General features: G+C 40.1%; 1 protein-coding gene across 3 annotated transcripts in view; it reads left to right on the top strand.

Moving 5' to 3' along the window:
• Nucleotides 1-27806, top strand: part of phkb (phosphorylase kinase, beta) — a 91317-nt gene that overhangs the window by 12917 nt on the left and 50594 nt on the right. For all 3 annotated transcript variants that reach the window (XM_054609957.1, XM_054609949.1, XM_054609964.1), the window contains 8 exons: nt 853-991; nt 5701-5800; nt 9158-9265; nt 10068-10148; nt 13388-13503; nt 18187-18250; nt 21370-21465; nt 22986-23183. In XM_054609957.1, coding sequence (XP_054465932.1) covers nt 853-991; nt 5701-5800; nt 9158-9265; nt 10068-10148; nt 13388-13503; nt 18187-18250; nt 21370-21465; nt 22986-23183 — 902 coding nt within the window. The remainder of the gene's footprint in view (nt 1-852; nt 992-5700; nt 5801-9157; nt 9266-10067; nt 10149-13387; nt 13504-18186; nt 18251-21369; nt 21466-22985; nt 23184-27806) is intronic.

Genomic DNA, 27806 nt, shown 5'->3' with positions numbered 1-27806 from the left:
TCCATCTGTTGTCGCACTCTTACTGTGTCTACTGTATATGCCAACATAACACAAACTGAGCTCCTGTCCAAATTTGTTACATGATTGTTTTTGTTTTCATTTGTCAAAGAGGAAAATTGTCTGCCAAATGTCTCCACCCAACCTGAACATAGTTTCATTTGATTTATTTGAGCTTGAATTTGCACACTCTGATGTATTCAGAGGAGAGGATGAAGCAGAGGCAACAGCTGCACAGCCCGAGGAAGGTCGCGGGTCAGGGAATAAGCTGTAACTGTGCTGGAGGAGCTGGATAAATATTCTATTTCCACACTTCACAAACGCATACCAGCCCGGAAGTATAACACATATACACTGGTAATCCATTGCCGTGTCCTCACAGCCTCTGGGACGGTTTCTTGTCCAGCTGACGCGGCAACATCTAAAAAGTGGATCATAAATAGAGACTTGTGTAGGTGTGATGGGAGTGATGCTGCTTGAGAGTGTAACCACTGTGTAGGAGTGAAAACAAACCACGGTCTTGCAAAGTGTGTGGGAGCATAAAGGTATACATGCTCTTTAAAAAAAAGCAGCATTGTCAGTGAGGACTAGTAATGAATAACAATGTGAATGTCTTCTGGACTTGTTCGTCCTTAGAATATTGGGTGCGTTAAGCTACAGTGGCTGCTTAAACCGTCACATAAGATGTTTTGTAAAAAGCTAATGGAGCTGTGCTAGCTGGCATGCTGTTTGTTAGCTGTGTTTTCTTCACTGTTTCTTATAAAGTGTTGTAAGTAAAGATAATACTAGCGTTGCAAGAGTTGTTTCTTCACCACCACTTCCTCTGTCTCTTCCTCTCTGTCTCTTTCTATCCAGTCAAGACGACCATTCTGAACCACCAGAGTCCAACCACTGGCCTGTTCCCGGTCAAATCATGCTCCACCTGCAAGGAGGCCAAGATCCGGGACTCCCTGTACTGTGCTGCCAGTGCCTGGGCCCTGTCCATGGCCTACCGGTTAGTACACAAAACACACTCGTACACTCTCACAGATTATCCATACGGAGTGTGAAGAGTTGAATGTATCTCTAACTGCAACTCAAAACTCATTTGTGTTAATTATTAAAGGTTAATTAGGACTTTTGACATCCTGATGCGTCTCTAGGTCTTTGAAAAGATGTTGGTACACAACGTATCTTCCGGATTTTTGAGCATATGTTAGAGCAGTAGTTATTTTAGTTTAAAGTTTTACTGACTAACTTTGCACTTCACTCGCCCCAAGAAGTACGAAAAACAAACAAACTGATTACACTTTCAAAAGATAACAACACCAGATTGACCATTCACTTTGTTGCTGTATTTTGGGTTTTTGAAAGGATGAAAAAAAGAGCCATAACCCTTCAAACTCATCACAACTGTCCTGCTCTTGTAGCAGCTCAATGCACGCCACCACAACATGTGAATAAATACAGAGCTAGACAAACTTGCCATGCCGAAGTTATGGATGCTATGCTGTGATTGGACAATCGGTGCCAGGGGAGGGGTGTAGGGGAAATGGTTTTATTTAACCTTTATTTAGCCAGGATCCATAGACTGTATATGAGATAGGATCCCTTTGATATTTTGATCTCATTTTAAAGGGCTTGCTGGCCCAAATGGCAGTGTAAAGGTTTCACATAAGCACCACATCTATACTCAAATACCAGACTTAAAAAAAAAATGAAAGCAAAAACAACAGAAAAAAATAAAATCCCATAAAAAAGATGAAAGAAACTGCATCAACAAAAGAATTGTCATTGGCTGTCAGAACAAGAACATTTAGTGCTCAAAACTAATAGCTGCTTCTTCTTTGATGCTTATAAAGTAATCTAGTTCGTCTCTGTATCTCACCAAAAACATACTTCAAAAGCGCTTTCAAGATTTTGCTAGTTCTATGAATGACGTACCTAATTTGTCCGCATGGTTGGAGGTTGCAGCTACTGATAATTCATCAACATAGAGGTCATGTACTTTGGGGCCAGTAAACCACTGACACCCAAAAACCTAAATTCTTAGTGTGCAGCTGATAGTGTGAGCACATGTGGTCATTTTGGCAGAGTGCTTGCTTGCTTGCTGCTTTATACAGTAGATTATGTGAGCGTGTGAATACGTGAGTGGACAATAAATGACGAATAAAATCCCATAGATAAATAGGGCATATTGTTGCCATTTGGATTACATATAATAAATGATAAACTAATTGTATTTTTTTAATCTGCAGCTGATATTTGCATATTCGTTATATAGATTGTGATAGAAACTGTGATCTAAAGCTCAAAGGTACTACATATTTCGAGCATCGCAGCAACGATGATGTAAAAAGGACACTAAAATGGATGGATAGACACTTTTTAGTGTCTTTATGGAGCAGAACCGATCAAGGGTCCTTAGTTACATGGGTCCCTTCTTCTTCTTTGACTTTAGGCTTTGTTCATCTCTCCTACATTTCATGCTCACTGACCCTGATCTCTAATCTGCCTCTTTCATTTAAAGGCTTTGCTTTTCAAACACTTTCGGGATTGTTGGTTCAAGAAGAACACTTTAGAATTTCACTGAGAGGCCCCAAACTCCTTTATATACCGTCTCTGCACTCGATTCCTGCATTTCCTCCGTGATTAGTTTCAAGGGAAGAGCACTTTCACAAAAGGAGCCTGTAATAGGACAGAGGAGGAAAGATGGAGAGAAAGATGTGCAGAGGGAGAGAGAGAGAGAGAGAGAGAGAGAGAGAGAGATTGGGAGGATGGAGACAGAGAGGGAAATGGAAGATGAGGAGAGAAGGAGATGCTAAAGGTCGACATGGTAGATGGGTGGGAGAGAGGGGAAGTGAGCGAGATGGGCAGAGGGAGAGATCAAGCAAATGGAGAGATAAGAGTCAGGGAGAAGAAATGGGAGATGGAGTGAAGGGCTGTGATGGAGGGGGAGACAGAGAGGGAGAGAGAGTGAGGGTAAAAATAGAGTGCACTGCAGTGATGTGACCAGCGGCAGATCTCAGTCATCAGTCATGGCTGCCTCCTATTAGAATTGTCACTGGGATTTAATTAAGATTATTCTCATCTGACAGCCTTGGCTAGTGCCATTAGTTACTTCACGCCCAGCTGCTGTGTGTGTGTGTGTGTGTGTGTGTGTGTGTGTGTGTGTGTGTGTGTGTGTGTGTGTGTGTGTGTGTGTGTGTGTGTGTGTGTGTGTGTGTGTGTGTGTGTGTGTGTGTGTGTGTGTGTGTTTTGAGTGTGTGGCACTTGGATTTGTCACAAACTCCTATTCTAAGTAGAAGTGATAAGTTGTATCCACCACCTTGCCCAGTCACATTTTATTCTTTATTTTGTTACATTTTTTTACTGATAATATTATTGTTTTTAATTTTTTAAAGGGGAGACAGGCCAGACAAAAGCATTTTCTTCATGCTCTGGTCAAATTTTGCTTCTATAGCATGTCTTCTTTCAGCCTAGTGGACAGAAAACATCCCAAAAACACATTTCGGTGTTTATTTATACAGAAAATAATCATCTTAATTTAAGTAATAAACCTTGGAAGTTTCAAATTTAATTTTTACCGTATTCACCTGAAGTGTCTTCAAAATGTATGTAAATTTAAAATACATATCTTTTCTCAAAGTGAGTATTTTCTCAAAGCCTGAAATCTCCACTTCAGTAGCACTGGTACATACACCAAATGTTCCAGCTTCATTGCTATCTATACTCTGAAGGTCTTTACGAAGGGGTTTGTTCATACATCATTCATAGCTTGATTTATAGATCCTTTTATTACTTAAACTATGATAAAAAAAATAAAATTTATGGCCGTTGCCGGTGTTTTCCAATTTATGGAGTGATACAAACAGATATGTCAAATTCCCCCTGTAAAAACCTTTCACTCTAATTAAAAAAAGAAAATGAAATAAGAAGTTCAAACCATCCAATGTTCCGTATTTTGTTCTGGAAATGTATGCTAATTAGCACATATTCAATAAGATGATGCTTAATGTTAATAATCGCCTGGGGAAGTTTCATGGTGATATCTGTTAGTTGAAATCTTTACCCTATCCACCTGTGGTGTCGCTCACTTCATTGAGGTCGAGTTGATGAGTTGGTGATAATATTTTCTTGTAACCTTTCTGACCCCCATTGTGTTTTCCTGATTAATCGTAATTAAATTTGAAGAGCAGGATGTGTAACTGTAACCCCTGGCCATTGTTGGATGACCTCATGCATATCACAACGTTGGATACTTGTAGTCCGGTAATTAAGTACTTTAAAAGAGCACGTTGGCAGATGAGAAGCTGCTGGCTGTATCCTCTGCCTCCTATCACTTCTGATGTTGAGGGTCACATCTCAAAGACGTGTGTGTGATTAATGTGGCGTTTACCACTAAAGTTTCACCTTGGCGGCGTGGCTTCCCTCTGTCGATACCCAAAGTCACTGTTAGCACGACCTTTGTAACGTGCATCTGAGACCTGCCAGCCTCCACCAGGAATGTGCTGACTTCCGCTGTGGTCACTGCAACCACAATCGATTGACTTTTGGGTGGCATCTTGGCAAAGCTACTCTCTTGAAAACACATTTATTTAAAGTGTTTGTGCTTACAATTTGTGATGATACTTATGCGAGAATAACAGAATTTTTATTTTAAGGCTTTACATATTACACATTGATTTCTAGCCACTGTTCAATGCCACTGATTAATTGTTTACAGCAGGTTACATTGTAATAAAACAGTTGCTTGTTCAATTCCTTCTATCAACAGTCACTAAAGTCGCTTTTACACCTTTAACTGGCTTCAGTTTGTCAGGAAAATTATTTGTGTTCACACTGACATCTATCTAATGAATAAAGAGGAGTAAACATAAAATTACAGTTCATTCAGATGGCAGCTTAGGTGTTTGTCATACCGAATAATTAGCACCACATGGACCCACATGGGAAAATCAATGTCTAGAAACTGACAGCAATCTATACGGCACTTTATTGAACCTTTTTAATCTCTCCTGGTGGGCACCAAGAAGAAATAACTCATCATGAGTAGAAGGATAAAGTTATTTGAGTGTGCAACTGGAGCTCGTATATCATAAATATAGATGGACAGTTAGTGATCCCCCCCCCCAACCCCCCCCACCCCTTCAGATTCTGTTGTTTGGTGTCTCACCACCACAAACCAATTGAACGCTTTCACAAAGCCCAACAGAACCAAACCAACCTTTTTATGTTTCTTTTTGTAGCACAAGTTTGCATGTACGTTAAATGCACCATACAAAGAAAGTCTGGCTCGACTCCACTTTACGATTATTCCAGTTTAATACAAACAGTACAACTGTAGAAATATTAAACACAGCAAGTTTATTGCTGAAGTCAGACAACGTGGCGGCGTCACTAAAAAAGTCAGATGATTGTAGAGTTTTTAAGCAAACCTCCATGTTAGACGTTTGACTTCCTACGCTGTTGGGTGATTTACCTGTATTATCGTCTGACTTCTTGCATTTTTTTTGCCCCGTTTGACTTTTGTTGTAGTGAAGACTTAATGTTCCAAAGTCATAGCGATTACTTTGTTGAGTAAAATGTGAAATTGAACTACAGCAGTAGGACCCAAGTCGGAATAAACCAGAATCATCCTTAAAAATTTGTTTGTGTGTTCTTCATGTGTTCATCATGTTTTCATCCACTCACTGTGTTCTCCCTGTTCGCCCCGCTATGCAGGCGCATTGATGACGATATGGGGCGAACCCACGAATTGGAGCATTCCGCCGTCAAGTGCATGAGAGGGATCCTCTACTGCTACATGAGACAGGCTGATAAGGTGAGTTTTGAGCTGAACCCCCACTCAGCTCCTGCTTTCACACTGTGCGGTGTTCGCCTAAAAGCAGCCCGCAATTACACACTGTATTTCAGATCAAAGGTGTAGTTCTGAGCTGCTATTCATTAGAACCTCTCGGAGCACCGGACACATCTGGTTCCTCTTTTATATCATTACAAATGACAACGGGAGTCAGTTACTTTAGTCCTAAGGACTTAATATCCGGAAATCTGTTAATTGCCAAAGACTTTTGCTCCCAAGGGGGAAATTTCACGCCACGTCTGCAGGAAACCTAATGCATGTGCATGAGCAGACTGTGAATAGAAAATGGCCATTTTTTTACGTAACCAAATGCAGAAACAGCTATGTCCTTCGTTTGCATTCAGTTTTTTCATCCTCACCAACGACATTTTTTAATGGAGCAGCCGGCTGTGTCACTGTGTACGTGCCTTTGAAAGCCATTCTGTTTCATCCAGCCTCGACCTTGACGACCTAATTTAGGGGAGAGCTTTCCAGTGTCTTAATTACAAAGCTGCGTTTACACAGTTAATTACACAGAGCAGCGCTCGTTACGGCCCCGTCTCCAACACTTACCGAGAACATGGCATTTTTAATGGAGACGTGACACAGGGCCACTGCTGGGCAAATATCACAGAGCAAATACAACAGCTGGGCCCCGCTGACTTGCTACAGTGTGTTAGGTGTTGTTTAGGGACATTTTTCTCAAGTGAAGTGACAAAAAAATAGTCAAAGTCACAACAGTTACTGGGATTTAGGCCACTAAAACACTCGGTCAAGGTCAGCGAAAGTCAGAAGTGGTTGGATACTGGAGGGGAAACTAATGAAATATGTTGATGTTTTGAATATTTTCCATATCTCTTTAGTAGTTACATTATGTTTACAGCAACATTTGACTGCTGGAACATAACATTCAGTGCCATATTCGCGCATGATTTGAATACATGTTCGTAATTTGTGTTTAACAATATATCTTTTAACACCTAAAACACTGTGTAGTTCCGATCTGTATAGATTCTGCTTCTTTGTATTCACCTATTTTTTACATTAACTTTAAATGCAAAAGTATGGTGGCCCTGAGGGGCATAACCCAACGACATTTCACAAATCGCAACATTTAAAAAAAAAAAAAAACTCAACATTTAAAATAAACGCAATATTTAAAAAAAATCATCAACATTTCACACATGACAAAATTTGAAAAAAACAGGAAGACATTTCTAAAGTACTGCTGTAGGCTGGCTTCATCTCTTTGCCATGAGTTGTTTTGGAAGTCTAAAATATCTCCTTTCAAGCAGAAATGACAAAGAATGGCGAATGAAATTAAAACAAAACCCATTTTTTAATTAAAAAAAATGGGTTTTGTGCTGGCTTTAGATGTAAAATAAATGCATGAAGGCAGACTTGTACTATTTCCTATTGCTGGATGGAGCTGCAGAAGTTGAAGTATTTCACTAATTTGAAGCTCATATTGGCGCATTGCAGCACTTGAAACAATAAGAAAGATCTAGGGCCTCTCAGAATAACCAGAGAGTAGAGCCACTTGACACTGTGGCTCTGCTGGAGCGGAAGTCACAGAGATCTCTACACAGAAATAGGTTTTTATAGAAACATAAACAGCAGTACCTATCGTTAGCTGCTTACAGAGGTTGCTCCTACCTCACTATCACGCACGCACTCATGTATTAGCAGCAGCGGGATGGCAGGAAGTGGAGCAGTTTGAGCAAAAGTGGGACAGAGGGTCTCCACTATGACCTGACCAGGAGAGAAAGAGAGCGAGGGAGAGAAAAAAAGTGGCCATTGGTGGGGAAAAAAAGAAAGAGATAAAGATAGAAAGAGAGCAAGAAAGAAAGGCATCAAAGAAAAAGGAGAGTGAATAACAGAAAGTACTGGGAGAAGATAGGTAGAAGTGAGGCGAGGGAGGTAGAGAGAGAAAAATGGAGACAGCGAGGGGGGGGGGGGATGATGATGATGGAGAGAGCAGTGAGAGAGGTGGAGAGAAGAGAAACAAATGAGGTAAAAATGGGACAAAGGGCCAATTATTTATAACTCCGAGCAATGCGACTGGTGGCCCAGTCGTCATTTGGGTAGCAGTCGAGTCGATGCAGCAAACACACACAGAGCCGCAAACAACTCACTGAACACAAAACACGACAAACATCTTGTTCTGGGTTTTTTATGTCATAAACCAGCTGGTAGTTTGGCTGCCCCTAAATCTGACCCTTATCAGCTTCAGAGCAGACTATGCTGTGTCTTACAGTATATATCATACTGACTGTTCCAGTTTATTTTATCTGAGGAAACAACAGATTATATGTGTCACTACAGTGTTTATGGATTCATGTAGTCCTGCATTTTTTAACATTGCCTCAAAGGTATAATATGTAGTCATAGTGTCGGTTGCTGTTTCAAAAATTGTGAGAGTAAGAGAAAGAGAGCAGCGGTGGTGGAGCAAGGAAGAGAATGAATAAAGAGAGGGACTGGCGTTTCTTTATGGCAGTTATGTTCTAAAGCACAGGTAAACACTTCAGCATCTCTTCACAAACATCTGGGAAGGTGCCGAATTTTGAATGAATGCAGCCGAGGGGCTTGACACAGCGGCTGTGTTTGACCTGCGAATGAGAACGGGCTGCACACCCCTTCTTATTGGCTGGGTGTTACTCCCCCACGTGGGGTTCAAATGCTCAGTGCACAGCAAAATAAGAAGAAAAGAGAAAATACAGGCATATATAGGGCAGGGTATATATATAGGACAGGCACAGATACAGACAGCACACACTTCTGGTTGGTCATTAGTGATGATTAAGAGGGATTTTTGTATCAATCAATACATTGTTTGTTAGGAAATTGACGCATATATACCCTTTACATATCCCCTAGCCTAATCCAATCAGAAAAAAGATGCCAATAATGACACAACCAAAATGAATAAGGAATACCTCTTCAACCATGAGGCTTAAATGCATATTTTCTGGTCTCCTTTTAAAGATAAAAAGCAAAAAAACAACAACAGAAGAAGTCTGTTAAAAGGAGTTGAAGTGTCAAAGGAGGTGTAAGGGTTGTATGTAAGAGCGTGGGCAAGGAGGTCGCCTCTGTATACAACAAAAACAAACCTATTGGAGCATAAGTGACGTTGCCATGACAGTTCATTACCATGCATTCACTTAATACGCAAGGTTGCTAATGATGCGTTTCTGAATGTGTTCAAGGCTGCTACTGCGGTACACTGTTCCTTTTATGAGGAAATGACTGTTTCTCCATCTCCCTTTTCTCTGCTCCGAGCTTACCCTTGACCTCTCTCTTTCATCTTGTCCTCTCCGTCTCCGTGTGTCTCTCTACCAGGTGGAGCAGTTTAAACAGGATCCCAGCCCCTCCAAGTGTCTGCACTCGGTGTTCGACGTAGTCACCGGTGACGAGGTGCACTCCTACAGCGACTACCACCACCTGCAGGTCAGCCAGCGAGCCGACAAGTGCAAAAAAAATGACAGATATGCATGTGCACAGTGTGTACGTGTGTTTGGGATATGTGCATTACTATCTGTCCACAACGAAATACCCAGATGGAAGGATAATGTCTGAAAAGGCTAGAAGCTTCTTAAGGCTAAAGAGACACATTTCTATTGCATGTTATAAACACTGTGGAGCAAAATCCCACCACATTAGCCTCTAATTGTGTCTCTGATCACATAAAAACATTTTTTATTTCACTGGCTGTGGTCAGGGAAGAAAAACGTTTGCCTGGCATGCATGTAAGGTTGGAAAATTGACTCGTCCTCAGAGGTGGACGTGCATTAAATGGGCACTAAAACAGCTTATTCTTCTGTCAATGGTATCGACAGAGGTCAAATTGGTGTGTCACGTTTGGATGGAGACTTCATTTCTCGTGACGGGCGGCTAATACATCAAGAGTGTTAAATAGAAAATCTGAATAATAATGTGACAAAGAAAACCTGGTAATTAATCATCAAAGCTGTGTGTTTGTTAAACACTTACTGTATACACATTTAGTCCTTGGTTGTGATTTATTCACCAACTACTTTGCCATGAAGTAAATTGAATGATTGATGATAGCGGCCCAATGCCAAAGGCCTAATGGCTAATATAAAGCTCACGCCTCATCCTCTACTCTGTTTAGGAAATCAAAGACAACCGTATTGACGAATCCTGAAATATCAGGCTGTGTACAAATGACAGTGATTTTTTTCTTAATGTTATCTCATCCTCTCTGTCCTTCCCTCTGTCATTGCTGCAGATCGATGCCGTTTCCCTGTTTTTGCTGTACCTGGTGGAGATGATCTGCTCCGGTCTGCAAATCATTTACAACACTGATGAGGTAAACAAAACACTAAAATGACTGCCGAGGTGATCGATGCTCTATTTACGCCCAGTTCTGGCTATTGGTTTTATATTCTCTGGCTAATCTACGAGCAGCGATCAATGTCCACCTTAAGTCCTTAAGACAGTTTACTTCTCCTTTTATAACGATAATCACATTGATCAGAATGCTGCTCTCAATATTAAATTTGACTTTTTTATTTATAAATGAGAGATTTTAAAAATGAGGGGAAACAGGTTAAACTGCACAAAAAATAACCACTGTCCTTATTTTTGTCTCAATTTTGGTCACTTGAAGTGAAGTCTTTTAGCCATGCTAGTGTGTCTCTAGGAATGAGCAATGTCTGTCTCTCGGTCTCATCGACTATTGTGTAGACTGTCATGAAGACATTTATGGTCCCAATAGGATGACTGGCTTTGTTGATCTGCCATCAGCACGTCAAAATTTACATTTTACTTAGTTTTTTGACCTCTCTGCAAAACTAATGACATTCCCATTACCTTCAGCTGTACAACATTTTTAGCAATAATTTCTAAATGTTAGCACTAAGAAGATAAAAGTGGTAAACATTTCTTCATAAACATCAATACCCCGATGGCCAGTATTAAGTACAGCGACACAGAGCTGCTAGCATATCTGCAGTCTTGTTTCTCTGTACATGACTTGTCAGCAAATACCTTCGAGTACTGTCGTTCCAAATATAAATATACAACATCTTTATACTCAACATATTTTGAAGTATCTCTAAACTGCATTTTGACATTTACGAGAAACATTTTTTTGCCTCTCATGAGTCCATGCGCGTGCACGTAAAAAATCCTTTTGTGAAAAGTGCATTCCACAAAAATGTATTTGAAAACAAATCGTGGGATCTAATGAGATTCATGAGTCTTAAATCATGTGATGCTTCCTTCTGAAAACACAACCAGATGCTGTAAAGTAAGAGCAAGGGATTTCTGAAGGCAGTTAGATGTACCCTAAATCCCCATCAGATATCCTGGAGCCGACACAAATGCAGGATCAGGGGACAGTATCTCACTTTTATAGCTCCCGCTCACATTTATGTTTTTGCTGAGCCGCTCAATTGACTTTCAACGGGGAAACCGTTTAGATGATTTCATTGTGGAGGCTTAAACGTCCTCCTGGGAATCGAACCGGTAACGTCTTTTTTGGCAGCACACCAACCCTGGATATTACTGAAAAGCTTTGAATGCCTTTCCCTCAGGAGTTTGATGTATCTGTCCGGTGTCAGTTTTTGTCTTCTTAATGTTTGTCTCTTAATAAAGACAACAGGGCTACTTGGTCGTTAAGTTTACAGACTGTGCTGTTTATTGTGCGGCCCCGAGGAGCAGTTGGAACTTCATTAATTCTGTTAGTTTTTATAGTCTGCTCATTCACAGCTTTACTTACCGCCGCGGAGCGCTGAAATCTGTGCCGCTGGTAAAGAAATCCATTTGTTTACTAGATTTGGCTTATCTTTAGAAAAAAAGGACATGGTAAAACATTTTGCCACTAACCAATTAGTGTGTGCAGTCTTCGCTTTGTTTACATAAAAACCCTCCCTAATAACCTCTCATTTCTCTCCATGTCTCATTCCTGATGGCAAACAATGCTACTTTTATTACGAGGGCAGTCCTTTCTCTTAATTTGCGTGTTTAAACACTGCTTATTAGGTTGCATAATTCAAACTGAAGCGGTCTGTACCTCGCCATCATTCTATTAACTAACATCAGACCTAGTGAGCAAAAGGACCTTGTGTTCTCCCTGAACGCTGTTTGAAAAGCGTTTCATTTGGACTAATCGCACCGTTCTGGCATTGTTTATTAGTTTGTTAGCTGTCACACTGCTTGTGGAGTCCATCGGCGTTTTCTTGACTGAGCTGGAAGCTGCATTGCAGTACTTTTTCTTTTTTTTTTTGACGTAGGTGGTATAGAAAAAGGCTGCTGCATGTCCTCTGAGAAGATGCACTATCGACCTCCTTCCAGATGCCGTTTTCAGTCCCATGCAGCATGAAATGGAGCGTCTCATTAGCCTAGTGTGTATCCCAGCCTGTGTTCTTTTCCCCAACTGAATACAGGTGTATGCATTTTATTTTTTTCACTGTGTAATTGCTGCTGGCAAAAGCAGCAGCACATGTAGTATGCTTCTGCAATAGTTCCCATGTGCGCAAAACTACACCCACACAAGTCAGAACTGGCAGGGACTGTCATCTGGCAGCAGGGAGACAGAGAGGCTTGTTTGGCCGGTGGGCAGTAACATTCATTAAGATACCATTAAGATACTAAAAAGTTCACCTCGTTAATCACTCCACTCATAAAAGCCCAAAGTAGAGAAGCAGCGAACCTTTCTCTCTTTCTCAGCCTCGTCTGATTGGCTCCCTCGTTCCCTGCCCTCCTTCACAGACTGGCCTAGTTAAGTCCTACACAGGTTGTATCTGCTTCACTCCCTCTTTCCCTTTTTCTCCCCCCCCCACACACACACACTTTGTCATTTTAGATTAAATCTCCCATCAGTCTAGCACACACACATTCACACACACACGCACTCTTTTTAATGATTCAAGGCCTTTAAGTCATCACACATTGTGCGTCTCTCCCTTTTAGTTTATTTCTAGACGTGCCTATTGATTTTGACATGTCTCTCATGGATACACGGTCTTTCTCCACAGCCGGCGCTCCTAATTACGATTTTTAAAACCACGACGACACCGTTTTGTGTTTGTGATTAAATCAAGGACGCCGCAGATGAGTTTTTAGATTCTTTAATGAAAGGCGGATGCGATGATAATAAAACTTGTGCTATAAATAGTTGTTTCGATGTGTGTCCATTCAGTGTCCTATCATGGGCAGCAGACAAGCCAATGGAGCTATAACCTCACATGCTGCCTCACTGACAACTTGTCTGTAGCTGCAGGGACAGTTTGACTTTGAGCGTTGATGAGGAATCAGCTTTCTTGTCCACTTTTATAACCCCTATAATGAGCAGGAGAGTTTCACACCTCACCCCAGATCAATAGCAAAGGTCACTCATGACTGTATATGTATGTAAGTGAGAGTAAGGATGTGAGTGCCTGAAAAGATCATGTGTCTCAATATGGAAACATGTCTCCTGTCTACAGCCCTAGATCTGTGAGTGCATGTGTGTACGTCCGTACGTCTAAGATATACCGTGAATGAGTGTGCAGGTGTCTTCCTGTGTTTGATGTGTTTTCTGTGTGCTGTGTTTTCTGTGTGCAGGTCTCCTTCATTCAGAACCTGGTGTTCTGTGTGGAAAGAGCCTACAGGGTGCCTGACTACGGCATGTGGGAGAGAGGCAGCAAATACAACAACGGCAGCACTGAGCTGCATTCCAGGTCAGTCACAAGCCGAGCAACACACACAAAGATCATGCATAATAAATGCACTTGTGTTCGACTGTGAGCTTTGACAGGTTGCTACCAAGTGGAACTGGTAAATGCTGACCTCAAGTCTCTTAAAACACTATTTAGATTTTTACAGCACTTTACCTGATGCTCTCTGTAACTCTGTAGCCAGCTGTATCGACGTAGTTTAACATCAATCAACGTATACCAACATCAAAAGAGAAACCACAAGAGTGCCTCTGAGAAATACACTTTCCGCAAAAATCAACTGAAGTAAACACTCAATTAGTAAATGTCTGACTGTCTGCATACTGCCAGTGTTGTATTAATATAATAGTGCATTGAACTAGGATGGAAGGAGGGAAGGAAGTAGGATGTTATGGAAGGAAAGAGGGGGGAGGAATTAAGGAATGGTGTGAGATAAACGGTGAAGGGAGGAACAGATTCGGGGAGAAACAGCGGGGGTTATAGACATGAAAGCGCATTGATGCAAGCAGTCATAGTGTTGTTGTCCTCTGGCCTCAGAGCTGATATGATTGATGGGATGTTTGTCCGTTCCACTCTTTTTAGCCACGTCTGACTTCTCCAGCAGGCTTGTGTTAAGGTCCACAAAGGACACAACAGAGGGCTGGGAAGGGTGTTTGGTCTTTTGTTTGTTTAAATTGTATTTTGATTTAACTCACATATTTAATTAAGCATTCGCAAAACCACAACGTATACCTACCATTCATTTTTTTATGTTTTCATAATTATAGATATTATCTTCAGAGAAGTTATGTTCTTTGAAGTACAAGTCATTTGAATTATGAATGCCTGCTTTAAACTTTTAAAAAGGATTACATGACTGAAATATTTGTTAAATACTAAACCATCTTTTATCTGCTTTTCTTTGGCCTTCATTTTAACTGGTGGACCTTTTTTTTTTTATACTTTCTATGTCATTATTAAAGCGGACTTCTTTCAATTTTTATCTGTAGTATAAATTCCTAAAGAAGTCATATTGGACTGTTTCTAGATCGAGAGCAATAATCAAGAGAAACTGCGCCTTCATGCATTTTTTTAACATCTACTCCTGAAACAAAACACTTTGAAACAACATTTTGTCAAACCAAGAAGCAAAAGAGATACATTTAATTCCACAAAACGAGGGATGGAGCCAAGTCTACAGAAAGTAAAGAATAAAACTTTAACACACACAATTACAGTTAAGGTTAAATCTGCAACTTAACGACAGCACAAATCTATTTTTTGGGCAAAATTAGGGAAGTGTAACAAGCTGGTAACACAACATTGACATATTATCACCCTATTAACTTGATATACTGAAGGTATTAAAAACCGTGACTTATTTAGACATCGAGCAAGCACAGAGTAAAACCCCCAAAATGAAGTGAAAGACGCTTAAATTCTGCATAGAGCTGATGGGAACAGCAGAGTCGGGTAATACATCTCTCTGGGTCTGTCACTACAGGCGACATCTTTCTACATTTGATCCATTGCTAATATAAAAATAAAGGGATCAAATTAATTATAACCTGTAGTGTAGATATTGCTTGTCAGGATTTCTATACAAATTGTAACGTATCTTATGTGACTCAAATCTCAGTGGAAAAGCCTCGGTCTTCCACACACAACAGCTTTTCCGCATTTTCCCAATTCTCCCCTTATGTAACAGCGCCATTGTTTCCCCCATAAAGGGGCGTGGCCATGTCGATTGGCAATTTGACGATGCAAAGCATTGTCTGTGGTTGAACCACAGTAAGTCACATCTTCAAGGAAGATCATATTCAGTCCTGCTGTTGGTTTGGCCATTACTTTCTTAAAGAAGACCTCAGTCTGGCAAGACCATGCTGGTTAAATAAAGGTCAAATAAATAAATAGGAACTTATAACTTAAAAAGAAAACATGATATATTATTGTTAGCTTCCTAAAAGGGAATTTAACTTTGTATCCTTCTCTCTGCCCCTCCAAACAAACAGCCCAACTGGTAGGAGAAGTACAAACAGCCTCTTTACAACAGGAAGAAGCAGGAATTATGAGAAGTACGGTTTCCCTTAAAAAAAGGAGAGATAAGACTGCTTCATCTGATAAAATGTGTTTAGGGTCAGTGTCAACACAGTTTGACGAAGACATGACCTCCATCAGTTAACTAAACAGATTTATTTTTTTTATTTATTGAGGAAGAATGTGATGGACCAACAGTCTGAACTATTAACTGCTATAACGATAAAGACTTTGAACCACATGTTTAAACACCAGCTCTGTCCATCTCAGATATCAGAGAGTTTTCCTTACGTGCTCCTAACTGATTTATCATCAAGGTCGAGTTGGCCTCCCTCTCCTCTCCTCTCCTCTCCTCTCCTCTCGCAGTGTCTTGATAAAGATCCTCAATTTCTGCCATCTTATCTCTGAGAAGCCAGTTTTTTTTTTCTTCCTCCAACAATCCAAGGCTATTGGCAGCAGCTTGCCAAGACATCCTTAAGAAAAGATAACAAATTAGATGTCGTGAAGCCCTTTGTCTCGCGCTTCTTGTATTTCCTCCCCTCGAGGTCACACTTTTCCACAATTAGTGAGCCGGCTTATGCGTGTAGTTGCGCAATACCAATTAACACGCTGTATGCGTGAGCTGTGGCAGGGGCAGATTCAAAACGGTGCTGTGTAAACAAGATCTGTGTAAACGATCAAATTGAGCAGTCATTTCTCGTCCCGGACTGCCAGTGGGCAGAAAAGAGGCTCAGTGGAAATGAACAGGAAAGGATGTGTTCATTTGTCCATATCAAATCAAATGATTACCTCTGCCTCGTGTTTATCATCACACCCAGTCAGTGGAGTGTTTTATTTAAAGAGGCATGTCTAATATTGTAAGCAGCTGGTTTACTTAAAATATCTAGACTTCTGATAAGTTAAACCTGATTTTATTAGACGTATGATAACGGGACAGCTATGGACAACTTAAGCACAGATTCAGTTGAAATGGCTTTTGTCTTTTAGGCCCTGTGTCAGAATCTAGTTTTAAGGTTTTAAAGGAATACTTCACCCCCAAAATGACGATTTGTTTTATAAACTTAACACCCTTCGTTAAATTTCATGTCAATAGCACCTTTAGAAATATATTTACTGAGAGAAATGGTGACGTATTCAATACTTATTTTACCCGCTGTAAAAAGATACATAATATATACTAACATTCATCAGGTTGCCTGACACGTGAATCCAACTGAATGCTTATTTTTGTCTGTTTTGTGTTTAGTGTGTAAACATGATACTGATACAATTATTGCAGATATGATTATTTAAGTTTGACAAATGACTCATATATGAAGCAATTAACCCCTTATGACCTCAACTGAGATATGAGCTGCTGTCTGTAAACACATTCATTGTAAAAGTAGCAGAATATTCCTGTGCAGTCTAAAGTATGTTTTCATGGACTAAAAGTCTGCAGCAACATTTTCATCATGCAAATCTTTATCTCCTAACTGGCAACTGAAACTGTTGCATCATGATGCTGCTTTGGGCCCGTTTCCTGCTATCACTTTTGTAACGTCCCGTCTCCCCCCAAAGCATCGTATCTCCTCTGCCTCTGTGTGAGTTGCGTCTGACAGCCTTGGTGACCAGAACTGGCCTTATTACTAGTTTCAGCAGAGCTGTGTTCCAGGCTGAATAAGCCGGCCCTCCTCTGTATTATCGATTCAGGCTTCGCTAATGGTATTGAATGCGTTTCGTCATGTCAGCGGAGCTACCGCCAGTCATCGCCAAGTTCCCGTTGCAATTTTTTCCCTCCTCCTTTTCTTTTCTAGGGAAAATCTTGGCCGTGCAGAAAGGGAAACGGAACGACAGTGAAATTGATTCACGTTGAGTCTGCATTACAATCACAGCAGCCAGCCAGTGTGAAATACAGGACGAGGTTTTTATTAAAGAGATCCATTATCTACAGCAGACCATAATCTCAGGAACCTTCAGCTCCATTGAATCCTAACAGATAGCAGTTTAGGATTCAAGTGCGATTCTGAATGCTTTCTTTTGGGCTTCTGACTATTGAAGGACACTTATGGTTCCTGTTACAGAACTAAACTTTTTGTCATTTTTATGCGAAAAAATGGGAAATATTGTTTTAGAACTGGGCGATTAATTCAGTATGATAATTTATCATCTTTAATAGAATCATATTGATATTTCACAACACAATTGTGTTGTCCAAATGGATAATAACAAGAAATAAATGTCTATGAAAATCTGAATTTATAGGAATTCTGCTTGTGGGAATACCCTGTGTAGTTAAATCAAACCATTGTCTTAATATTTTTTTTTCTATCATTTCACTTGAAATGGTTATGTTCATTTTGCACTCAAGTTCTTAATTGAATGAGAAAATACTCAGTACTTTTTATTTGTCAAGTACTAAATTCACACAGGAGTATACAAAACCATGTGGTTATTTCATGTATACTAATTATTTATTGAATTACCAGAAACGTGCTATATCGTGATATATATCATTATCCAGATGTACATCAATGTGATATATATCATTATCCAGATGTACATCAATGTGATATATATCATTATCCAGATGAACATCAATGTGATATATATCATTATCCAGATGAACATCAATGTCAGTGAAATTAGCTCATTATGTCAGTTCATTCTCTGTGTTTCTTTTCTTTGCAGCTCTGTGGGCTTGGCTAAAGCTGCTCTGGAGGCCATCAATGGATTCAACCTGTTTGGAAACCAGGTATTTGGCTAAGTCCCAAGAAACACGTGTATTTGAGTCTCTAATATTTTCACATGGCACAAAATGGCATTATAGCTGGACAGTGTATCCCCTGAATCAAATCTGCAGAGGCCCATTACAGCTCCAGACATCAGTGAGATATGCTAGATGTTTGCATCCTGCGTAGCTGAAGCCACGGCCGTTAAAAGTACACATCGTCGGCTTAATTATTGCCGCTGTCATTGATGCTGGACTAAATGGACGTTGGACCATCAGGAGATTCATCCAGTATGTTTGTGTGTCGCTCTGCAGGCTTTGATCAATGGCCACAGTTGATGTTAGTTCCTGGTTCCTTCTCTGAATCTGCCTCACAATGTCCATTAGTGAATATGTCTCTTTTATTTCTAGCTCATACGGTGGAAAGGAAAACAGGAACATTCTGCTAATGGATTGGAAAAGGAGGCCCTACACTTACTGTAGCAAGCCTGTCCTACTGTTATCTTTTCTTCTTCTGTTCTTCTCTTGGGTTTTAGCCAGCAACGGCTTCTCTGGCCATCTACTGCATCTGAGTTTTTTTCTGATAAAGGCATGGGACCGTCAGAATGAGTGTATATTAAAGTCTCTGTTAGTTTTTTTCTCCTGATCAGCTACAAAATGAAGGGGGTTAACTGTGCCTGGAAATGGATTTTGTCATCAAGCTCAACTTGTTGAAAAAAATCAATTTATAGAGGTAGCTGATGTATGACCCATGCTGTGGGGGGCCTTTGTGAGTGGGTGTACTTGTCTCATCCAGTCTCTTGTCCCTCTATGGGAATGGAAGTGCTACAAGCCAGCCAGTTGCTTATTAATGATCTCTATCAATCTTCATTTCCCAGCTGGCTCTCATCCGTCCAACGCCAGATGTAACTCCCCCAACCCCTTTAACCGGAACATCCAGTACGGCCTGGACTCCGCTATCACATTTTACACCGGCTGCAGACTCTAGTGGGTGTGTGTCACATTTAGCCTTTGTACTATATGAATGGAGACACAATGCCATCAGTGTGTTGAACTTTTGATTTTTTTCACGATCCCTCCGAGTCACACAAACGGATGCAAAGATAGAAGCTTCTCGGTGTGACAAATTGAACTCTGCGGATAAAATTGATCTCGCCAAGAGGAGGATCCTTCCACTTTAAAGCCAGTCATTAAATCCACAGAGCTGTGTACACACGGATGGACAATCAAATCCTAACAGCTTCCACTTTCTATCTCGGGATTGTCACCTAATTCACACCCGGTCAAGAGCAGGGATGTGGTGGAGTGGACACACACCGAAATCAATCCAGCAATCGTTTCTTTTTCAGGGGGTTTATCTGTGCCTGTGGGGAATAGTGGTTACTTTTCTGTGCTGAGATAAATCTTTGAATTTATTTCAGGCACTTGAATGCACAGTAAGCGCTGTCAAGTGGATGTACATAATGGTCTTTGAAAGGGTTATTATAAAATCTACATCCTGTCAACGTTTATTACTAACCTGTAATAGTAGCAGTGACATTGATGGTTTTCTGACATAGATTATGGTGGGCTTTAATTGACTCGTATTATACAGTCACATTTTCAATATAGAGGGACCTGGGCTAACTCCTTAGAGAAGTTGGAAGAGGTAAGTGAGGGTTGTACATTTAACTGCCGATAGAGAAGAAAAATATGTCAGATTTTTGCATATAAAAAACGAATATTTGAAAAAAACTCGGACATCATTTAGTTGAGATGTCTATTAATGGAAAATATAATATTGGATTAAAAAAAAAAGATATAAAAACACGAAGCTTGGGCTTAATTTTAATTTCATTTTATGCCATGGTTTATTTGATTAAATGGATATTTTGTTTTTGATTTATTTTCTTTAGATAAAAAACTGTAATCAGGAAAACCCACTGAGGCACTGATACTGGTAATAAAGATTCAAAAAGGACTTCAAGAATGTAAACACAATAACAGTTTTGGTCATTAACCTGTTTTATCTAATCACTGGGGGTTTACGGTTTCTGTCCAGATTGAAGTGAACAATAAATAATCACTTTTCATGAGATTGTAAGTCAGCAACGGTTTGTAGAAAAACCCAAGAAAAAGATCCAATGCTTGTGATATTTATATATGATCATTACATTATATGTCTTTTTAATTATTTGATATCTCATATACATATAAATGTCATTTTAAAAATGTTTTGTTTCAGGTGTCCCACATTTATCACAATCGTTTGGTAGAAGCCCACAATTTAATTTTGTGGTGTGTGTTGTAGGGCCCAAAGCCACTAAGAAAAGCAACAACAAAAAAACACTGTCAAAAGAGCACACATCTAAGGCAAAATCACTCATCTTACAATGCTGGTTTTCTTACACTCTGCTGCTATAACACCAGACAAGGTTTCCCTTAGAGGGCCATTTCACTGAACTAGTCACACAGCTGCCTACATCGGTGGCCAGCAATCCACTGCACTATGCAAATTACGACGGGAGAGCTTGCTGATTTGACTAAAAGCCCTGGCTGGATCTGTTTTTTTCGTAAGGGAAAAAAAGTACACTCTGGCAATATTCATACATAATGCATCCGACTTACATTAGAAACTGCTTAGCAGGTTGCAGGAGTGGCTTGGTTGGTTTTATGTAAGCGCTGCTGATGGATGGATGAAGTGGACTGGACCAGCTTTTTTAGAGTCAGAAAGCTTTGATCACTTCCCTTACTAAGTAAAAACATAAAAAACTGCCCCTCCTCTCTCACCCAGAGGTGTTTAAGTGCACTGGATGGACCGACTGCATTGGAGTAGCAGCACTTCTGTTTTGTACGTGGGGACTTTTGAAGTGATAGGATGACTCTCGACTCACTGTTGTTCAAGCACTCCCACACTGTACTTCAAAAACATGTACAACCCAAATATATCCGCCTGGTTTTACAGCGAAAGAGAGTGTTTTTATGTGCGGAGGTGTGATCGAGGGGGCCTTAAGTCATTTCAGCCTTTTTTTTAAATGATAAATGATGGAGGACTTGTTGTCCGTCTTTCTGCATTTTTATGTGTTCTTCTGGTGAACCTGTTATGGGTGGATAGTTCAGCGGTGACCGTGATGCTCTCTGCCCATGTGTTTTTTGCTCTGCAGGGCTGCTCATGGTCGGTGATATTTGTGGATCTGGACGCCCACAACAGGAACAGGCAAACCCTCTCCTCCTTACTGCCCCGAGAGTCTCGCTCACATGTGAGTCCATCTATGCAACTACTAAAACAAAACAAATGAAAACCTACAAATAAAGCATAAGATAATGAAAAATCCATTTTTTGACTAGTAGCAGTTAGTTGACCTGTAGTTTTTAAGAAAAATGCACATATTGTTGCCACCTGTTGCTTCTTTTCCTTCCTTCTTTTGACTCAGAGGAGTAGCTGTGTGCATAATCTCTACCAATTAAAGACTGAAATAGAAACCTGCCACATATGCGCCAACAACTTAAAAGTATAATTGTCTACATCAAACAAACTACATACTCTTGTCAGTATGTGAGTGGATGTCTGTAATTCAAAATTCCCCTCGTGGTGCAGTCATTACACTGACTATAAATGTGGTAGTGATGGTTCAACCTTCATAAGAAATTGTCAAAGTGAGAGGTGGCTGCAGAGCTGGAGGGGGGTAAAGCTAAAAAAGCAAGGGGGGCGAGAAAAAACAAGTGGTACGTAGAGAAAAAGCAAGAGCAAAGCCACTCCCTTCTCTACACTCCACCGCTTACAGACACTTACATGATCACATCTCTCTCTCTCTCTCTGTGAGCTGAATCTGTCGGGCAGAATAGCTCGCAGTCAGCTTGCGAGGAAATTAGTGTAATTAGAGAGCGACATTATAGCTGCATGAGATTAACGTTAAAGAGTTGGAAGGATGGAGTGCAGTAGGGATCGAGGGACCGACAGGATAATGCCAAGCTTACCAAACTATCAATATCATATGAGTATCGCGCACACTATGGCAAAAGATTGGAATTCAATACTCAATTCAATACCTGCTCTGAACTTGTTCTGCAAGCTGATATCCCATTGCAGCTGCAGCTGCCAAGGACGTTAACATGTAAATTGGAGTTTACGACAAGAAGTCGGAGAGATGTGTAGAAGTTAACAAAGATTACAAAGCAAAACATAACAGATGCATCAAACAGACTTGGAGCTGGTTGAGTTCACACAGAATATGGAGAGCAAGTCTTTTATTTTTGGTAGCTCTGCAGTCTATTAAGAAACCTAAAATATTCATAGCTGTTTGCATGCGAGGCTGGTCTCTAATAGCTTTCATTTTTACTGCTTAATAGAGTAAACCAAACAAAAAATAAAATGAGAGAATTAAATACCCAGTCATCATGGTTTGTCAAGCCTGATAACAATATTCATCCCTAACAATGGTTCTAGTTCAGACAGTGCTTGATAGAAAATAAGGCTGCTGTAGAATGCTGTTCATGACCAGGTGTAATCTCTATTAACCTGGTAAAAGGCATATACAGCTGTCTATTATATGACCCTTTAGAACACAAAGATGTATGTGCTAAATGATATTGGCTGATAGGATTTAATTCTAATTCCTCAATTTTTTTGGATAGATGATTTGACTTGATGAATACAATTAAAGTTCAATTATGGTCATGTAAAAAAAAAAATGTGTCTTGTTGTAACTCTCACTGTAAATTAGAAAATAAAACATTGTGGAACAGTCTTTCATTTCAAGTGTTTTTCTCTCCCTGGCAGAACACAGATGCAGCCTTGCTTCCCACCATCAGCTATCCTGCCTTTGCAGTAGATGACGATGCCCTCTACAGTCAGACACTAGACAAGATTGTCCGCAAGCTGCGGGGCAAATACGGCTTCAAACGTTTCCTCCGCGATGGCTACCGCACCGCTAACGAAGACAAGGATCGCCGCTTCTACAAACCTGCTGAAATGAAGGTTGGTGCTGGTGGGACACCTAAAAGGATATCATTATTTTCCTTTCTATTTATGTGTGTTATAGTTCCCATATTGTCCTTTTTTATCTTCATTTTCTTAGCAAATTACTCCAACTTTTTTTTTACACAATAGGCCTGCAAGACCTAGACTGTTGAGAAGCAATTATTATACATCCAGCATTTTATCATATCAGACAGACAAAAACAGAAAATGTCACTCATCCCAAGTTCTAGCAAGACGTACAGAGTGTTATTAACATAGAAGTTGAAATAAATATTGCATTTGTGGATAATATGCCATAAAGAGAGCGTGTAGATAAAAAACAGTAAAGGATCCAGGATATATCCCTGGGGGACCCCACTAGAGAAGAACGTGAGCAGTCTGTTCTTCCATTTCAGAGAATGAGCTGCTACACCACCAACTTTAGTTACAGTTGTTACATTTTGTTGTCCACTGTGACAAAAGCTGGACTTCAGGTCAAAGAGACTTAAAACACTGTGTGCATAGTGAGATACAAAGGTCTCCCAATCTGATGTTGAGTTAAAGAACAATATAATGTTAAAAAATGCACCTAGAGGTTATTTCAGGCAACCACTTATTAATGCAGAGGAGAAGGCATAGTGCTAATAAATGGCAATGCATAAGACCTGGGAAAAGTTCAACTTCAAAGTGCTTGAGTGTGACATTTGAAAAGTTTTTGAAGTGTTTAAGCCTGTAAAGGTATTATCCTTGTATGATAATGCTCAGAGATCTGTCTGTGACTTAGCCTCTCCCATTTCAAGTGTCTTAATCCTCCAGGTATTTCACCCCCGATCTTAGTGTGTTTGTGTGCGTGTGAGAGAGTCTGTCAATGGGTGTGCTCATGCATATATATATGTATGTGAATTGTGCGTTCGTTCCTTTTCTGAATCCCCCGTGATCCCGGCAAAACGGCAGCGCATTCACTCTAGAATCAGCTCAGTGAGTGTACGTTAAGTGAATCAGAAGTGGGACTCTTAATGCTAAACAAATCTTTGCATTAGCTGCAGAAGTAACCTCCCAGAATTAATGAGCTCAGAGAGGTGGTCTGGGAGAGTTTCTGTTTGGTCTGGAAGATGTATCAACTCTCATTCAAGAGGTCTCATCATTTCTACTGACACTAAAGCCTGTTCAGACCTGACATTAACATGCATCTAGGGGGATCCATTCACAAGTGGATAGCTCTAAGTATCCAGTTTGAATGCACCCTAGACATGTTGTTAAGGTAACACGTTTCCTTGATAAAGAAAATACTGTTAAATAATTTACAAAGGACATTACTTAAAATACGTTTTTGTTTTTCAAGCGGCTTGACACATGAAATACATTCCAGCTGTGATATGCAGGCCTTGTGACTGGCAGTGATCTGTTATTTAATGTACTGCACTTATGCAGGACTTAACAGATTGCTGCGCGTGGCTCTCACAGCTGCTATGTCGATCTAAAACATTTTAAAACATGACCCTTTTAGGAAATTAGATTGCTTTTGGCTGTTCTTTTATTTGCAAAAAGGTGGATCCTTGGTGTTAAAAACAGAATGAAAAAGACAGAGACCGTGGGAGTGCTTGGTGCTCTTAAATATTTTAAAGACTTTTATGATTAGCTTTCATTAAAGAAATACTTCACCCACAAAATGGCCATTTGTAAATCAATCTCTCGACCCATATTAACTTTCATGAACTGAAAACACACTGTGAAAGGGTTAAAGTTGTAAAAGAAGAACATGGACAACTCCATGGTAGTGACCTTTCAATCACAAGGTCCAAAAGCATACCCTGCTATATCTTCTATGTTACTCTAAATGGGGCCATCATTTACTAAATGAACATCATGCTGTTTAAAATAGGATTTAAAACTAGCAATTGAAACCATGGACTCATGTTTACAATGTTTACTGAGGGAATAAATCAAGTGAGAAGTAGCGGCATTTTCTCACAGACTTCTATACAGTCAGACTTCCTTTTGAGGAGTTGCCCCCCTGCTGGCTGTTAGAAAGAATGCAAGTTTAGTTTCAGAACCAGAGGGTTGCCGTCCGGCTAAGAATTAGCAAACAGTATTTAACGCCTTGGTTCCTTCAGGCTCCTTCCTGCCCTCAGTTCTTCCAGCAGACAGGCATATTTATTGTGGAAGACACTATTAATGATCAAGTTATATAAGAGGAAACTGTGCCAGGTGGTTTAATTCCACAGTGCAGTAACTGTTATCTCAAGATTATTATTTTATATTTCTTGAATATGAGAATGTGCCAGTTTAAGAGTTGTAACATAGTACGTGAAAGAAAGCTTAATGTAACCTCCTTTGAATGATGAGCATAAACACACAGAGTAATAAAATGCCGAGCGAGCGTCTGACACAGTGTGAGCTCTGTCTGTCACAGGTAGACCAGGTCTGAAGACACAGAGTGAAGTTGTTTTTGGTGTTTAAGAGAGAATTCACAGCAGGGCAGACGTCTGTGCTCCCTGTCTGTTTACCATTGACAGGGAGCAGCAGCCTGTGTGATAGACAGTTTTACCAATCAGTCGAGCTGCTCAAGCACAAAACACCAGGGATCTCTGCCTGTTTACAGCCTCAACGGGCCAAAAAGCACAGGCCTCACTGGGTGACTGCCTTGGCTCTCTCCCTCCCTCCAAATAAACCGTCCTCTGCTTCTGTATCTCTTTATGCACCTTCTTTTTCTTCTTTTCCTTGTTCTCTCTGTCATCCCTCTCTCAGCTCCCTGATAGCTTCTAATTGCTTCTCATCTCTGCAGGAATACACAGTTTGAAGCCACGCGTACCTGCATAATCACAGGCTGCAGACATTAAACATTTAAAGAAGCACATTTTAAGCCTACACGTTGTAGTATCTGCTTGGTGACAGTGAATGCAGCTCCCACATATATCATTGTGGAGATATTTGGAAAAGATGAGGGACAAAGATAGTCAGGAGTATATGCATTTATAGTTTTCCATACCTATTTTACACGGTTCACATTTATATTTAACTTAGGTAATGTAAATATTTTAAGCTTAACCATGATTCGTTTCCTGAACCTAACTAAGGCAGCATCTAGCGGTTAGATTGCAGATTGCAACCAACTAAAACTTCTACCGTGTGCCAAGCGTGTAAACAGCTCATTCTGGGGTAACAAAAACCCTTTAAAAATGATTAAATATCAAATTATATTTGAATTACTGCCAATAGGTCACAATTAATATTATCCAATGTTGCTCTAAATGAAATGTGAAAAAGCAGTTTCACAAATTTAACCCCAGGGCATGAAATGACACGCAAAGAAGTATCATGAAAGTGGAATGTGCGTGAGGGTTTTATAAGCCTTCACATGAGATAACGTTGTTTCTACATTGTCTCTGTGTTGATCCTCCTTAGGCAAGCATAAACAAGATGGGATTGAATTATTGGAATTAATAAGGCTGAGATTCACTTGAATGTCTCCGCTACACGTGACTTGTAACAAGATGAAGGTTTGTGTGTTTGTGTAAATGCGTGACACTACGCACACATGTGATGTGCGATCTATAATGGGATTTCTGGCTGAGTAAGATTCCGAGAATAATCCAACAAATGATGGTGTTCTTGTCAATTCAAGTGTTTGTTCCGGAAAATTCATCCCAGCTGCTGCACGCTGGCTTTTATTTCTCTGTTCCGTCGACTGAAAACAAGCAGACGGCCGCACAGTCACGCATACACTCACTCATATCGATCAGTCAGTCAGTCAATCAGTCAGTCATGACTTGCAAAGTGTTTATGAAGGAGAGGTTTAATTAAATTAAAAACCTGAATAAATTAGTGGAGAGACCTAACATATGTCTCCACACAGGGGTCAGTGACCGGTTTGATGAGTATCAAAATGAAGCAAATCATATGCTACTGCCTTCACTGTAATCTCAACCCAACCCAAAGCTCATTTGGAGATTTGGAAGCATTCTCAAAAACCCAAATTATCTTTTTTGTAAGAAAATCTTACAAACAATACCCTCACACCTGGAAGGAAAAGCACACTGTTGCCTTAGTTTAAGTTGTGGTTGAAGGCACTTCTCTGCTTCTGATGTGTTTATTTATCCTTTAACAAAGCTCACCAGGATTTAACAACTTGTTTATTTTACTGTAATATTATGGGGAGATGTTACTGTTTTGTTTCTGTATCATGTCACTAATGTCCTACTCTGAGTATTGAAGCAGTTACCCATTAACTACAAACCCCCCATGAATTTCTGGTTACGAATCAACATTTTTTCTCCTGTTTCTATCTTTTTGTAATTATTCAAGATATTCAAGGACTAGTTTCACTCTTGACTGATAAAACCTTTAAAAGGCCCCAGATGCAACACTTCTCTTAGTAATATTTGTGTATTTGTCACAGTATTGTAAACTTTCTGACATCTCAGACTTTCAAATGACCCCCTCAAAACAAACAGCACAACTGTGAATGAAAGAGAATGACCTTGCAATGTTATTCCTCTTTGTGTTCTGTGAGTTATCATTCACAATGTCACGTCTCCTATATATTTTCCCTGTGCCCTTCAGTTCCATTCTCAGCTTTACTAAAGTTCAGCCAACCGCTGCTTTAAAGTCGCTGTGCCTCTGTCCTCTTTCTGAAATGGA

The sequence above is a fragment of the Anoplopoma fimbria genome, chromosome 2 (genome assembly GCF_027596085.1).
Source record: "Anoplopoma fimbria isolate UVic2021 breed Golden Eagle Sablefish chromosome 2, Afim_UVic_2022, whole genome shotgun sequence".
Lineage (NCBI taxonomy): Eukaryota > Metazoa > Chordata > Actinopteri > Perciformes > Anoplopomatidae > Anoplopoma > Anoplopoma fimbria.
The sequence above is the reverse complement of the archived record's forward strand: the minus strand, read 5'-3'. Positions and strand labels throughout refer to the sequence as shown.